The sequence below is a fragment of the Notolepis coatsorum genome (genome assembly GCF_963971535.1).
Source record: "Notolepis coatsorum genome assembly, chromosome: 14".
Classification (NCBI taxonomy): Eukaryota; Metazoa; Chordata; class Actinopteri; order Aulopiformes; family Paralepididae; genus Notolepis; species Notolepis coatsorum.
The window spans coordinates 100,548,026-100,562,524 of NC_140178.1; the positions used below are offsets into that span (position 1 = coordinate 100,548,026).

Below are 14,499 nucleotides of genomic sequence, written 5' to 3' on the forward strand. Positions count from 1 at the left end.
GCTTCCTGTTGAAGCTTTGTACAAACTTTACCTGAGTGCACACTTCACATTTCAGTTTAGACTTGTCAATTTTCCCTTTAATAGTCATACCATCAACAATAGGCTGGAGTTTCTCAACATCAGCATAATTGCAGTGTCCTAGAATTTCATGCCATGTCTGTATATCAAAACAGCCCTTGCTCTGATCACATTGGTCATCCACCATGGGCAAATAATACAGCCTATTATGCTCATGGATGTGAAATTCAGTACCGTCTCTGTGCTGTAGGACGTCTTCTCCTTGTCTGAAGATCACAGTGGCTCCAGTACCAGTGGTGGCTGCTCTCACAGAGAAGATGTCCTGCGGGAATGAGGGGATGTACAGCGCCCCTCTCAGTGTTGTAGTCAGTCGCCTGCCTCTGCTGTCAATCAAGCACACCTCCGCGTCCCCTCTGCGCTCTGCGACCCCGTTGCTCCTCGTGCCGTCAGCCAACTCCACGCAGTGAGACTCGGCCTGGAATCCGTCATCGAACACCTTGAACTTGGCCAGGTCGGTGATTATATGCGCAGTCGCACCGGTGTCCACCATCAGGCCCTTCTTTTTAACACCGCGTCCTGGATCGCCTTCCCTCGTCAGAAACGCATATGTGTTGTTGTCATGACAACTCACTTGTACAGACACGCCTCGCGCATCGTTCTGCTCCGGTCTCCGTCTGCAGGTCGCCCCTTGATGTGTGGAGCTTTTACAGTGGTGACACCACAGCTTGCGTCGACAGGTCCTTCTCATATGCCCACTTTGGCCACATCTGTAGCATATAATGTCTGTACGCTGTGCGCTCTGAATGCGCGCGCTCTGGCATTCTGTGCACCCTGGTCAGACAGGGCTTGGGCTCGCATAACATTGTCATCCGATGTGGTAACGCGCATTTTCTCAGTGTCCTCAAAACTCCTGAGCTTAGTCTTAAACTCAGAAAACACTATAGTCTCATCACTCTGTGTGACATGTATCGCAAAGGGTTTAAATGCCTCGGGCAGTCCTTTTAATACCATAGCCACGAGTAGACTATCACTCAAAGTCTCATTTGCGTTTCTCAGTGCAGTTATTGCCCTTTCTGCCCGAATTACATAGTCAGTCACCGTTTCACTGCTAGACTTGTGCAGTGTAGTCAGCTCTATATAGAGACTGATAATCCTTGGCTTCCCTGAACCCGCATAATAATTGCACAATATTCCGATGGCTTTCCGTCCATCATCAGACGCTTCTCGCATTACCAGCGATAAACTCTTATCGTCCAGAAACTGGATGAGCTCTGCGTATATCAATGCGTTTTTCTCAAATCTTCTCTCAACTCGACAGTAGACGCCTCGTCAGGGAGATCCGTTTCGAGAGTGTCCTTTAGTCTCTGTAGCCGGAGATGGCCCATGAACTTAGTCTCCCACAGTTCATACTTTTGTTCATCTCCGTCAAACGCTAGACGAGACCAACGCGAATTCCCTTCCGATTGTCTGGTCGTCATGATTCTAGCGCTCTGGGCCCATAACCTGTTGAATGTCGGATATTGCGTATTGGCTAGACATCATAACCTGGACTATACAGTATATAGAGAGAAGGAATAAAACGCTGTGAGACAGGATTCGTGTATCAAGGAAGCAACATTTTTATTTGTGAAGGTCGCTCTTATATACACACACTCAGCTGGTCGTAATGAGTCAATCACTCAGCTGGTGTCAATCAGTCAATCACTCTGAATGGATGACGGGAGAGCACACTCATTATTGTCAACAATAATTCTACTTATTATGGCTTTAAAGTTTAGTAAAATGCAAGACATGCTCATAGAAGACTACTGAAAAAGGAAGAACCCATGTAGATTTTGATGACCCTATGACCTTTCTTCTAGTGCCACCATCAGGCCAACTTTAAAATGTTCAAATGAGTGTATCTTCTGATCCAATAGTCATACAGCCATGAAACTTATACCCAGCTCCTCATCGACAACCAATGAGGACCGATGATACTTTTTGAAAAATAAATGTTTTACCTGCTCTACTAGTTATGCCTTTAGGGACCCTAGCCTTATTTGTACACAAAGTAGATTTCTGTTGTCTTCGGTCAGCTTGTACAGACAGGAGCTTGACTTTGTATTGTTTTGTGGATAACTAGCTGGAGCTAGTATGAGGAACAACATGGATTGTGCTGAGAAAGGACTCGTCATAGGTAGGTAGCAAATAGGGCTAAGGTTCCAAAATTCCCTTTAACCAGAATAGAACATTAAGGAAGCAGACAGTTTTCCATTTTGTGAGATTTATTCACGAGCAGATAAGAAACAGGTTTGTTGGTACAAAGGTCAGAGGTCAAAGCATATCCATCCTAGATGACTTGAATCAATCAAGGAAGTTACAGCTTTACCCTTACAAATATACCACTTTTTTAATTGCTGCATTAATTAATTAATTGATGCAAGAATGGGCTTCAATTGTTGAGAACTTGATGAAGACGGAAGAGGCTTCTTCATCAGGACAGTGATTACTGGTTGGTTTCACTCAGATGAAGTTGATTGGTTGAGACATGACTCCAGCCCCTCCACAGGCAAGCGTGTGATTGGTCAGAACAACTTTTTTATTCGTCATCCTCTTCAACCAGCTCAGCGCACACATCATCATCAGCGACTTCCTCGGTGACCGACTGAATGTGTGCCTCGGTGTACGCAACGGTGACCACTTCAGGGGCCGTCACCACCTCCGTGACGGTTGTCACGGTCCTGCTGGAGCTGGAGCTGGAGTTGGAGGATTTGGAGAAGGATACGGAACTGCCGCTGTAAGGAGGTAAGGAGAGAAAGGGAGAGAGAGAATAAGAATAGGGCCACTTGAATAAATACATTTTTCAAAAAGTCCTCTATTCAAATGTACTTCTAATAATTTCATTCACACAATGCACAATGCTCCAAATAGTCTAGTCTCTTGGAAATACATAAAAAGAAGAATTTCATCCAAACTATTCAGAGATATAATAAAATAAGCCAAATAGAAGCTTTAGCTCAATTTCAGTTTCAGTTTAAATTTCAAATTAATAACTGGCAAACTATATTTTTATACTAGAAAGATGGGAATCGATTTCCAAAAGGCTATATACCATATATATATAGTATATATATAATACAATTATAATTATTAATTATAATTATTAATTATAATTAATTTAATTAATTTATTAAATTCATCTTCAGAGTGACAATTATAGTTAAGACTGCATAGTTTTATGTAATAGCACAGATCCAGTCCCCTAAATTGCGTTTTAAATTCAATTCAAATGATTCTGAATCGCCTAAACTGAATCCATAGAATTACTATGGGAATTATTATAAAAATTAAAAAGGGCAGAAGTGGACGATTCAAGGGGCTGGAATACAGGCCACTGTTGCAGAGGTTTTTACTTGTCATAGATGGGTAAACACGGGTGTAACCATAGATAGAATGATACAAAGATAGTTCATTATCCTATGGCTATGGATACACCAATCCAATCCAATCCAACTTTATTTATAAAGCGCTTTAACAGCCACAGGGGCACAAAGTGCTGTACAGGGGGAGCATATTAAAAACTATTAGCAGCACTAAAAATAGAAAAAAAACAAGAGTACCAAAACAGAGATAAAAAACATTAGGTAAATATAGGCAGCAATACAAGTTTAAATAGATCAGAGTACTTAAAAAAAAAAATATATATATATATATATATATATATATATATATATATATTTAAAAGCAAGGGAAACAGTAACAAAACGATACAACAACAACACAGTAAGACAATAAGATCATAAAATCAACAAGCTACATGGTGTCGAAAGCCAGAGAGAAGAGGTGGGTCTTAAGGAGGCCTTTAAAACGGGGCAGTGATGAGGCCTGCCTAATCTGCAGTGGCAGCTCATTCCACATTTTGGGGGCGGCAACGGAGAAAGCACGGTCCCCCCTGAGCTTACGCCTAGTTGTAGGCACTACTAGGAGCAGCTGGTCAGCTGACCTGAGAGAGCGAGAAGGTGTATAGACCTGCAACAGCTCAGAGAGGTAGGGTGGAGCAAGGTCATGAAGGGCTTTAAAAGCAAATAAAAGAATTTTAAAATGAATCCTAAAGTGCACTGGGAGCCAGTGGAGTGAAAATAAAATCGGTGAGATGTGGTCGTATTTACGAGTGCCAGTTAAAAGACGGGCAGCGGCACCTGTCCTTCTGCTGTGAAAGGGGCCTTTGGAGTTGCACAATTTAGAACTTCTACACCTACCCGAGCAAATGTACAAGCGGGGATGGAGAGAATGAGGAAGGGAGGGAGAAAGCGCAAGCGCAAATTTGCAATAGCCGCAACCTTTTTGCAATAGGCCACCCCCATTCCACCCCCCTTTTAGCAAGAGAGGCTGAAAAAAATCTGTGGACCAATCAACCGACAGAGTGAGCTATAGAGCTGCTGGTTGCAGCTAAAAATAAAGACAGGCCGTGAAGGAGAGAGAGACACGGCGAGAGGCACGGAGAAGCAGGAACAGAACTTTGGAAAATCCATATTGCTATTGAACAAACAGGGTTTCTACGGTCATAAGAGAACCTGGAAAAAGGAAGGAATTAATACAAAAGAAAGCAGTTCCCATGCCTAAGAAAAGGTATGCGTCATCGTCATCATCATCGTAACGGCCCACAATGTAATAAATTACCATAACATAATAAATGCCCAGAATGTAATCAAATTAAATGTAATGAAGCATGTCATTGCAGGGTAAACACAGTTTAACAGGAATTAGGGTTCCATTCTATTCAGTTGTGCCAGTGGTGTTGTGGATGCTGTCACACTGGAATGGGACCCTAATTACGGTTGTATACCAAGTCTTCCCTGCTATGACACATCGGCATGTCAGCTGTCTTTTACTTTTGATTTTATTACATGATGGGAAGTTATCACATTATAATTAATTATTACATGTTGGGCTTTTGCAATAATTACCTGTATTATCATTATTATTATGATGGTTATTATTATGATGGTTATTATTCTTATGATTGTTATTGTTACTGTTACTATTATTTCACCCGGTGAAGTGTTTGATGTCACGTTGGCTGCTGTTACATCTGGACTTGTTTGATTGACCTATGGCGACATTCAAATCATCTATTAAATGATAATATGAATTATAATAACAACACTTGAACATAAACACTGAACATTATTGGTCAAGAAAAGTAACGTTATATATTATGTAAGGCTGTCAAAGTTAACGCGGTATTAACGTTTTTTTATTTATTTTTTACTAGACTTCACTCAGGTATATTATTGATGCTCTCATTGATACTATGTTTGTTTCTGAAGTGTGTGTGTGTGTGTGTGTGTGTGTGTGTGTGTGTGTGTGTGTGTGTGTGTGTGTGTGTGTGTGTGTGTGTGTGTGTGTGTGTGTGTGTGTGTGTGTGTGAGAGAGAGAGAGATAGAGAGAGAGAGAGAGGGGGGGGTGAGAGAGATGAGGAAGGGGCAAGAGAGAAAGAGAGCTGGGAGAGTGTGTGTGTGAGAGAGAGAGGGGGTGTGTGATTACTCAGCCCTTGTGTGGGTGAATGTAACAAGTTCCTAACGTTTTCTTTCCCCTATTATTTCATGCACACTTTATTCATTGTTATAAATTATTATTTTCTTTTAAGTTATTTTGTGCATCACTCTGTTTTGAATTTGATGCAAATTTGCAATGCATGAGGGTCATCCTTTTGTGTTAAATGGCTGCATAAAGCAAGCATTTGTTGACTCGCATGTTGATAAGAGTATTAAAACTTGGAACTTGAAAAATGATCTGTTTAAGGTAAAAAATTCTTTTTTAAATGCGATTAATTTGCGATTAATCGCAAGTTAACTTAGGACAATCATGCGATTAATCGAGTTAAATATTTTAATCGATTGACAGCACTAATATTATGTCATAGTAAAGTAGAGTAATCTCATCAGCAAAATGTGTAAAATAAAGTGAACTTACCCTGAAGTGCCCTGTGACGTGATCTGCTTGGTTGTGTGGACCACGGTCGATCCACCACTGCTAAGAGACAAAGGAAATTAACACATGATAAAGATGAGAGGCAGTGAGGGAGCAGCCACTCTGATCCATCACAAAACAGGAGATGAAACAGAGGATTGCTGTCTCTTGTTTTCTGTTTAATTAGAACCTAGCTAACATAACATTGTTGCTATAGACGCTGACATGTCCATCAGTTCCAAAAGTTCATCCTCTCCAAACTTTTCTGTACGTCAAAACAGATACTAGTCTGGCGGAGACAGACTCATCAGCCTTGCCCTTGTTGGAAACTCCTCTCTGGAAGATGTTGAGGGACATCAGATCAGTGTGCCTACCGCCATGTTTGATGTCCTTCAGTGCTGCTAATCTACCCTGAAATGTAAAGTGTCTTAAACATCCTCTTTTGCTTTTAGCAAGTGTTAGCACTAACATTTGCAACCATGTTAGCTATGTTACAGCTAATCCTAGCTAGTGTTCATCAAACATGGCCTTTGATTAACAGTAACTAGCGTTAGCAGTAACATTTGGTAGCTCATATTAGCTCTAATGTTAGCTAGCTAATGTTAGCATTAATACTAGCTACAACAATACTCTAATAGAGGATGTGTTAATGTGTGCTTTGCAGTGTGGGGTAGATTAGAATGACTGAATGACAGAAACAAGGAAGTGGGTACTTAGTCCATCTCAAAGTATCTGCAGCTCTACATCATGTGGATCAATACCTGCTAACCCCTCCGTCCATCAGCCTCCTATACTCAGCGATCTCCATCTCCAGTCTGATCTTGATGTTTAGTAGCATCTCGAATTGCTGCGCCTGGTTCTCAAGGTCGGCTCTGAGCTGCATAAGCTGCCCCTCCATGTTGGTAACCTGGTATTGATAAGAACAGATTGAAAGGGTTATTGTCAGGTATTTATGAGAACAGATTTAAAGGGTTATGGTCAGGTATTGATAAGAACAGATTGAAAGGGTTATTGTCAGGTATTTATGAGAACAGATTTAAAGGGTTATGGTCAGGTATTGATAAGAACAGATTGAAAGGGTTATTGTCAGGTATTGATAATAACAGATTGAAAGGGTTATTGCCAGGTATTTATGAGAACAGATGTAAAGGGTTATGGTCAGGTATTGATAAGAACAGATGTAAAGGGTTATGGTCAGGTATTGATAAGAACAAATTTAAAGGGTTATGGTCAGGTATTGATAAGAACAGTTTTAAAGGGTTAGGTAAAGACTTTGGAGTTGGTTTCAATTAAGTCAAGACAAATATAATTAAACCCAACAGCAGATTGCCAGGCTGGTTCAGGAGGCTGCCTCCTGTCTAGCAGTCAAAGAGGTACCGACAGTGCCCAATACTCCCAGAATGCCACACCCAACCCCCATTGACATGTGTACCAACCTGTTCTGAAGATGGGTATTGAAAGCTATATTAAATGGTAAATGGCTGCTTTTTTACTGCTTTTATCCAAAGCGCTTTACAATTTGTTCCTCACATTTTACCCATTCACTCACACATTCACACACCGACGGCGGAGGCAACCATGCAAGGTGCCAACCTGCTCATCGGGAGCAATTGGGGGTTAAGTGTCTTGCTCAAGGACACACTGCCCGGGAAGAGCGGGGGAATAGAACCGGGAACCTCCGGATTGCCAGACAACTGCTCTACCTCCTGCCACTGTCGCCCCTAGCTAAATGCCATACGTTACTGTGGTAACTGTGGTAAATCAGTCCTCATGAAAGTCCCATGCATTACATTACATACTGTATCCAAACATAGGCTGATCTCACCTTGGTCTGGTAGCCTCCCAGCATCACAGAGTAGCGGTTCTGTGTTTCAGCCAGAGTGGCCTCCAAGGACGCTTTCTACATGGGAGTCATGGGTAGAGACTATTATATTTCAGCAGTGGTGGAGAACCAAATAAAGAACACTTGAATAGAAATTGTATTCATTGATACATATAAATAAATCACATTTTCCCTCAAAAAGATAAACAAGTTCAACAATTGTATCCTGGTAAGTTTCTCACCATGCTGAGCTGGGTCTGGAGCTCCATTTCCAATGTCTGATGCATATTCTTCACATCTCTAGTCTCTGTACTGGACGTCTGTACCTCTATTTGACTAGCTACCACCTCTGTCTTAACAGCCTCTGCCTGGGAGGGGAAAGGAGGAGGAAGAGAGGAAAAGAGGAGAGAATGGTTAAAGAGAGATTAGAGGTTTTGTAGAACTGCAGCTTATAGAAATGTCCACAGCAGCAAAACAGTGCTTTGCAGCAGGAACTTGACCTTGAACCAGAGACATTTCTAAAGTTGGACATATACCCTTTGCTTTCACTTCACATGTCCACATGCATTTTGAATCCTTCTTAGTAAGCATTTGGTCTATTTCAAATGAGGCACACAATGGCACAAGTGAAAGTAACCTATGAGCAGGTCAAGGTGTGAAATCTGTTCCAATAAATAAAATGTTCCAAGTTACAAACGTTCATGGGGACATCCTTCATTTCACAGGCCAAAAGTTGGTTCTATGGACTGGAAGTGGCCATAAATGCCATAAGGTAAAGTGTACCTTGGTTTGGAACCAGGCCTCTAGTGTAATGAAGTCTACTTTGGTTTGGCACCAGGCCTCTATTGTAATTAAGTATACCTTGGTTTGGAACCAGGCCTCTAGTCTAGTTAAGTGTACCTTGCTTTGGAACCAGGAATCTAGTGTAGTTAAGTATACCTTGGTCTGGAACAAGGCATCTAGTGTAGTTAAGTGTACCTTGGCTTGGAACCATCCTTCCAGTTCTTTGTTGGTCTTCTGTGCTTGGGCCTCATAGTGTTCTCTCATCTCCTGCATTATAGCCATCAGGTCTACCTGAGGGGCAGCATCCACCTCCACGTTCACCTGACCTCCAACAGCAGCTCTCATAGACAGCATGTCCTGGAAGCAAGAGTATCCAGAGACGAATCAACAACCAATGGTGAGCATCAGAGATGACGTACAGACTCAACAACCAATGGTAAAATAGAGTCCTTCAACGATGGTACCAATGGAAAGCAGGTCCTGGGGAGACAAAACCTATACCGAAAAGGATTTCTTTCACTTTCTAAAGAAAATTCTAAATTTCCATGCAGTGGTAGAATAGGTAAAACATTGGCATTACTGTTCCACTGACTTTGTTTACAGGATACAGTAATACATATCATAGTAAGGATAGAGGATAGAGTATGGTTTAGCACCAGCTTGGTGTGTTGTATGGTGTACTACTATTGTTTAGATGCTGTACTATGGTTTAGAAATAGCTTGGTGTATTGTATGGTGTAGTAGTATGGTTTAGAACCAGCTTGGTGTATTGTATGGTGTAGTAGTATGGTTTAGAACCAGCTTGGTGTATTGAATGGTTTACTGTAGTAGTATGTGGTACCTCCTCGTGGTTCGCCTTCAGGAAGGCAATCTCGTCACTCAGTGATTCAATCTGCATGGCAAGGTCTGTCTTTGACAAGGCCAGTTCGCTCATAACCCCCCTCAGGCCAGCGATGTCTGCCTCCACTGACTGACGCATTGCAAACTCATTCTCATACCTGGAGAAAGGAAAGACATTTGTTTCCTTTTTCATAATTTATTTCCCCATGTATCTGACTATGCAGGTTAATGAGAATATTTTTAAATGTAAAGTGATCTATACATACTAGGTATGTCAATATTAATGCCGTAATTTTTTATTGAAGACTCCTGTGACTGATAAGTACTGAAAAGTACATGCATTTCTTTATGACCACAACCCCTATAGATTAGAAAGAAAGAAAGAAAGAAAGAAAGAAAGAAAGAAAGAAAGAAAGAAAGAAAGAAAGAAAGAAAGAAAGAAAGAAAGAAAGAAAGAAAGAAAGAAAGAAAGAAAGAAAGAAAGAAAGAAAGAAAGAAAGAAAGAAAGAACGAAGGAACGAAGGAACGAACAAGCTAATTGTGAGGGACTGACTTGACTCTGAAGTCGTCCCCTGCCAGCCTAGCATTGTCGATGCCCAGTAGCACGGCGGATCTGTCGAAAAGCATGTTCGTGATCTGAAAATAAACATAATGACATCATCAATAACATGAAACCTATTGGTGCATTCCATTGAAGTGGGAACTAGGCTAAATTCCAACCGCCCTTGAAAATTCCAAAGGAACAGCCCTTGATTATTATTGACTATTTATGACTTCAATGGGATGCACCATAAACGAAACACGCGATTACATCATCAACATGAAACCTAGCAGAACACATATGACATCATCAACACAAGACCTAAACAGAACACATAATGACATCAACAAGGGAATTTTCATGGTTGACTACCATGACAAGAGTCCCAATGCCTCCCACCCCCACTCCATCCAACCCCAAGAGCAGCATGACAATAAAACAGTCAACTACTGGTATCCTTAACGTGTTCATTTCCTGCTTAACTTAATTTCCCCTTAAACTTGCCTTTAACCTCTTAAGCCCGGAGCCTATTTTCTGAAAATCCGCCTAAAATACATACCTAAGTAAATGGAATATTGCTCCACTTCTACAAGGGCTATTTGCATATTCTTGGTATCTAGGGACATCTATGGACCCCAGTGTCAGAAATATTGTGTCTATTACTAAGCTTGCTTAAATTGTGATGAAACAAAGGAGAATATGAATTATGATTTTTCTTTGCATCTTTGACAGTGAATAACACCATGCTAATAATGATCAAACATTAAAAACTGATCTCGTTCAGTACCTTCTTGAGATCATGTGTACAAAAAATCTAAGGAAATGAATAAAGGGAAGATGATTAAACAGAAGGTTCTGTAGATACAGTACTGAATTCTCCCATCCGGACCAATGCAATTTGAAATATTATTATAGAATATAGAATAGCAGGCTTATAAATTACCTTATTATAGCCAATTCGCACATTTATATATATATATATATACATATTATCTTTCAAATGGCCGAGTTCAATTTGGATTTAGTATCACCAGGCGTGCATAAGAACAGATAATGAAATCTACTGTAATCTACTGTACTTTTTTATTTTCACCAGGGTGCAACCGTTTTGAAACTAATTTCAGATCTAATTGTTGCTGCATACTAACAATAGGGAAGATAAACTAACTGTGTTTCAATATTTGTCAATAACGTTACGTTTTGTAGTATATTATCCCGAATAATAAGAGTTATTAAAAAAATGCATACAGAACTATGAACCTTGACCCCCATAGATCCTTTCAGGAAGTGTAGTTTTGAAAAATTCCAACCCAGATCCAGAGCTATGAATGTCCTCTACAAAATGGCCACAAAAAACTACAATTCCCATTATTCAAGATTTTCCAAAATGGTTACCTCTCGTGAAATAAACAGACATTTCAAAATGAAAAATCGATCTAATAACACTTTAACTTATTCCTAAACTAACATATTGATGATAATATACATTATAAATGCTGTTGTGACATGGTTATGATGTTTATACTTGAATACGTTTGACAATACTATACTTTTGTAGAACACTATGGAGATATTGATTTATGACACGATGTCATTTCGGAACCGGTCCCGTCGGGTGGAAGAGGTTAAGCAGATTAATAGGTGTAGAAAACTGTTTCCGTCTGCATTTTACATCAATGCCATGCACATCTAGTTTATCTGCTGATTGTAACGCCTCATATGATCTATAACAGGCCTGTTATGAGCCACATATTCATACCTTAGATCTTGTTGTGCAAATGTCAATACATTACATTATATCAAAAGCTAGGATATCATAAGCCACTTTTAATACATATTTCCCTAGTTAGTTAGTTAGTTAGTTAGTTAGTTAGTTAGTTAGTTAGTTAGTTAGTTAGTTAGTTAGTTAGTTAGTTAGTTAGTTAGTTAGTTAGTTAGCATGGCATATTTGATATATAACATATAACAAACTACAAACACAAAAGCCAGGCTACAGTAATTACGTTATCCAACCTACTCATAGGTCCAGGGGAGCTTAACACTTTCAATGCCCACCACGTGATTACACATGTTATCAGCCCCACGCCTGAATGCCCACCACGACAATTAGCGTGTTATTTTTTTATTAGCGATCTGAATTCATATTTCATCAACCGAGTCTCCCGTTGGTAAACCAGCCCAATCAGGAGCTCATATGTGAAAAAAGCACCCCCTATCGTCTCCCAGATGGTAATGCACCCTTTTGGAATGGATTCAATGAAAATGGATGAGAAAAGAAAAATCCGGAATCCACATTTCACTTCTCAGGCATGTAATCCGAGCCGATCCGATTCATTGTGGACCCTTAGAACAGCGTGGAATACATATGTCCAGTATTCAGCATTGGATCAATAAAAGCGATAGATTTTTGGAATGGCGATCAGGAATTGGAATGATCTTTTTGGAGAACATCTGATCTGAGGTAAGGAATCTATTTTACAAGTCTTGGGATAATCAGAGTTGTATTCGCTGAGATCTCAGCGTTCACCCTATGTGCGATGTGGCTGTTTGTGCGCGATTGCTTTGAGGAAATCAGAGAATCGATTTTTCAGATCGTCTATATAGCGTGCATACATACACATAATATGTGTATGTATTACAAAAACGTTGTAATTTTTCGGCCTATTTATGAATCGTTTTCAAATAAACGCTAGATTATCGATAGTATAATATATAATATACTATCGATAATCTAGCGTTTATTTGAAAACGATTCATAAATAGGCCGAAAAATTACAACGTTTTTGTGTATGCCAGAATATTCCAGTACAGGGCGTTTATCATGGAATCTTTTTATTTTCCTTGAAAACGAGGGCTTTTCAAAATGCTATAAAACGAAAATGAACCGATAAAAAAACAATCCGCTTCGACAATGTTGACTGGAAAACGAGTCATTGATAAGCGACGGGCAGATTAGACACATAGCCATAATTTAAAACATAGATTAGGTGTTATTAACGCTAACATTGAAGTGTATGGTGGGCATTCAAGCACTAAATCGTGCGCCCCCTGCTGGCACTGAAAGTGTTAAAGGGTTAAGGTGACACCCATTTTAAAAAGCCTAATTATGGTTAAGAAGCCTATTTATGGTTTGCTACTCATTCATCTGCACTTGCTAGTGGAAATCCATAGAAGTCCCAAACCATATCTCTGATCAATCATATTGAAGTCATTCTATATAGTTCACTATGTTGTGCAGTAAGGAGGCTGTTTGGAGGGAGCTATCTTTAATTTTGTTTTAAATATATGTTTGTTTTTCTTGTTTTGGGCCCCCATTGACTTCCACCATTATTTCTAACCAAGCACTTTCTTCCTCAATTATCTACATGGATGAACTGAAATGATAAATCAGATATACTTCTTAAAATAATATGAGTATCCCTTTAATCCTGCCAACCTCCTTCACCAACATCTCTACAATACCTTGTCCTGGATTTCTGTGATGGTGAAGAAGAAGGCACTGTAGTCCCTGGCATCAGGGCCCGCCTTGCTCTCCAGGTAGGCTTTGATCTTCAGCTCCAGGGCTCCGTTGGCCTTCTCTAGATCTGCCACCTTCAGCAGGTAGTTGCCCAGGCGGTCGTTCAGGTTCTGCATGGTGAACTTGCTGTCCACTTGAGGAGCTTGGTCTCCTCCACCTCCACCTCCACCAGCTCCAAAACCACCGGAACCAAAACCACCAGCACCAAAACCACCCCCACCTCCACCGCCACCGGCACCGAAGCCACCTCCAGCACCAGCACCAGCACCAAAACCACCTCCACCACCGGCGGAGAAGGATCTGGAAGCCTGGGAGATTTGGACTCCTCTACCTCCTGCACCCCCATACACGCTGCTTCCACCACCGCCCATCCTGAGGGACATGCCGCCGCCACCACCACCACCACCACCACCACCACCACCACCAAAGGAGCTCCTCGTGGATTGAGCGGACATGAAAGTGGTCATGTTGAGGGAGGAGTTGTCTGTCTGTCTGCTCTGGTCGGGGAAGAGAAACAGAGTGAAGAGAAATGGATAAAAATCCACCTTTTATAGGGAACTAAGAGCACAGGGGTGTGTCATGGAATGGTATCAAATGGATTGTGTGTGTTTGTGTGTGTGTGTGTGTATGTTTGTTTGTGTGCATGCATGCACGACTCCCTGAGGCCCCATGACTCTCTCTCTCTCTCTCTCTCTCTCTCTCTCTCTCTCTCTCTCTCTGATACCTACAGTTGTGTGGGTTCTGCCAGGCGATATTGAGGCTCTGCCACAGAACTGAGCAGCTAAGGGAGAAAAAAATGCCCCAGGGTTAGGGTTAGGCACATACCATCATCATTTCACCATAGTGACATGGAACCCAAAACAACATCATAATCAATAATCATAAAAAAGGCCAAACAAAACAAAGTCTATATCCTAAACCTAAAATAAGTTTGTTTTATATGCAGTGGTGGAAGAAGTACACAGTTCCTTTATTTAAGTAAAGGTAGAAATACTCAGATAAATTAGTACTCTGGTAAAAGAA

The 14,499-nt window shown here is 40.7% G+C and overlaps 1 protein-coding gene across 2 annotated transcripts; it reads right to left on the reverse strand.

Annotated features, from left to right (window-relative positions):
• Positions 1-1,656: 1,656 nt before the first annotated feature.
• On the reverse strand, positions 1,657-13,862 carry LOC311240999 (keratin, type I cytoskeletal 50 kDa-like). 2 transcript variants are annotated; one of them, XM_084329644.1, is made up of 9 exons: positions 13,422-13,862; positions 9,972-10,054; positions 9,420-9,576; positions 8,774-8,935; positions 8,038-8,163; positions 7,799-7,873; positions 6,735-6,880; positions 5,977-6,033; positions 1,657-2,795 (listed from the first exon to the last, which is right to left on the reverse strand). In XM_084329644.1, the coding sequence occupies exons 1-9, from the start codon at positions 13,857-13,859 to the stop codon at positions 2,600-2,602; spliced, it is 1,440 nt and encodes a 479-aa protein (XP_084185770.1). In that variant the 5' UTR covers positions 13,860-13,862; the 3' UTR covers positions 1,657-2,599. The 2 variants fall into 2 exon arrangements, with proteins under 2 accessions (XP_084185770.1, XP_084185769.1); XM_084329643.1 differs by having other exon boundaries at positions 1,658-2,795; positions 5,977-6,036.
• Positions 13,863-14,499: the final 637 nt, after the last annotated feature.

What these genes read in the sequence shown, in the direction of transcription:
- LOC311240999 (XM_084329643.1), bottom strand. Translation starts at nt 13,859, where the DNA reads ATGTCCCTCAGGATGGGCGGTGGTGGAAGCAGCGTGTATGGGGGTGCA. An exon ending in GGGGACGACTTCAGAGTCAA is followed by an intron (nt 9,577 to 9,971) that starts GTCAGTCCCTCA and finishes TCCTTTCTCCAG; the next exon opens with GTATGAGAATGAGTTTGCAA. An exon ending in ATGGACGGAGGGGTTAGCAG is followed by an intron (nt 6,037 to 6,734) that starts GTATTGATCCAC and finishes TTTGTCTCTTAG; the next exon opens with CAGTGGTGGATCGACCGTGG.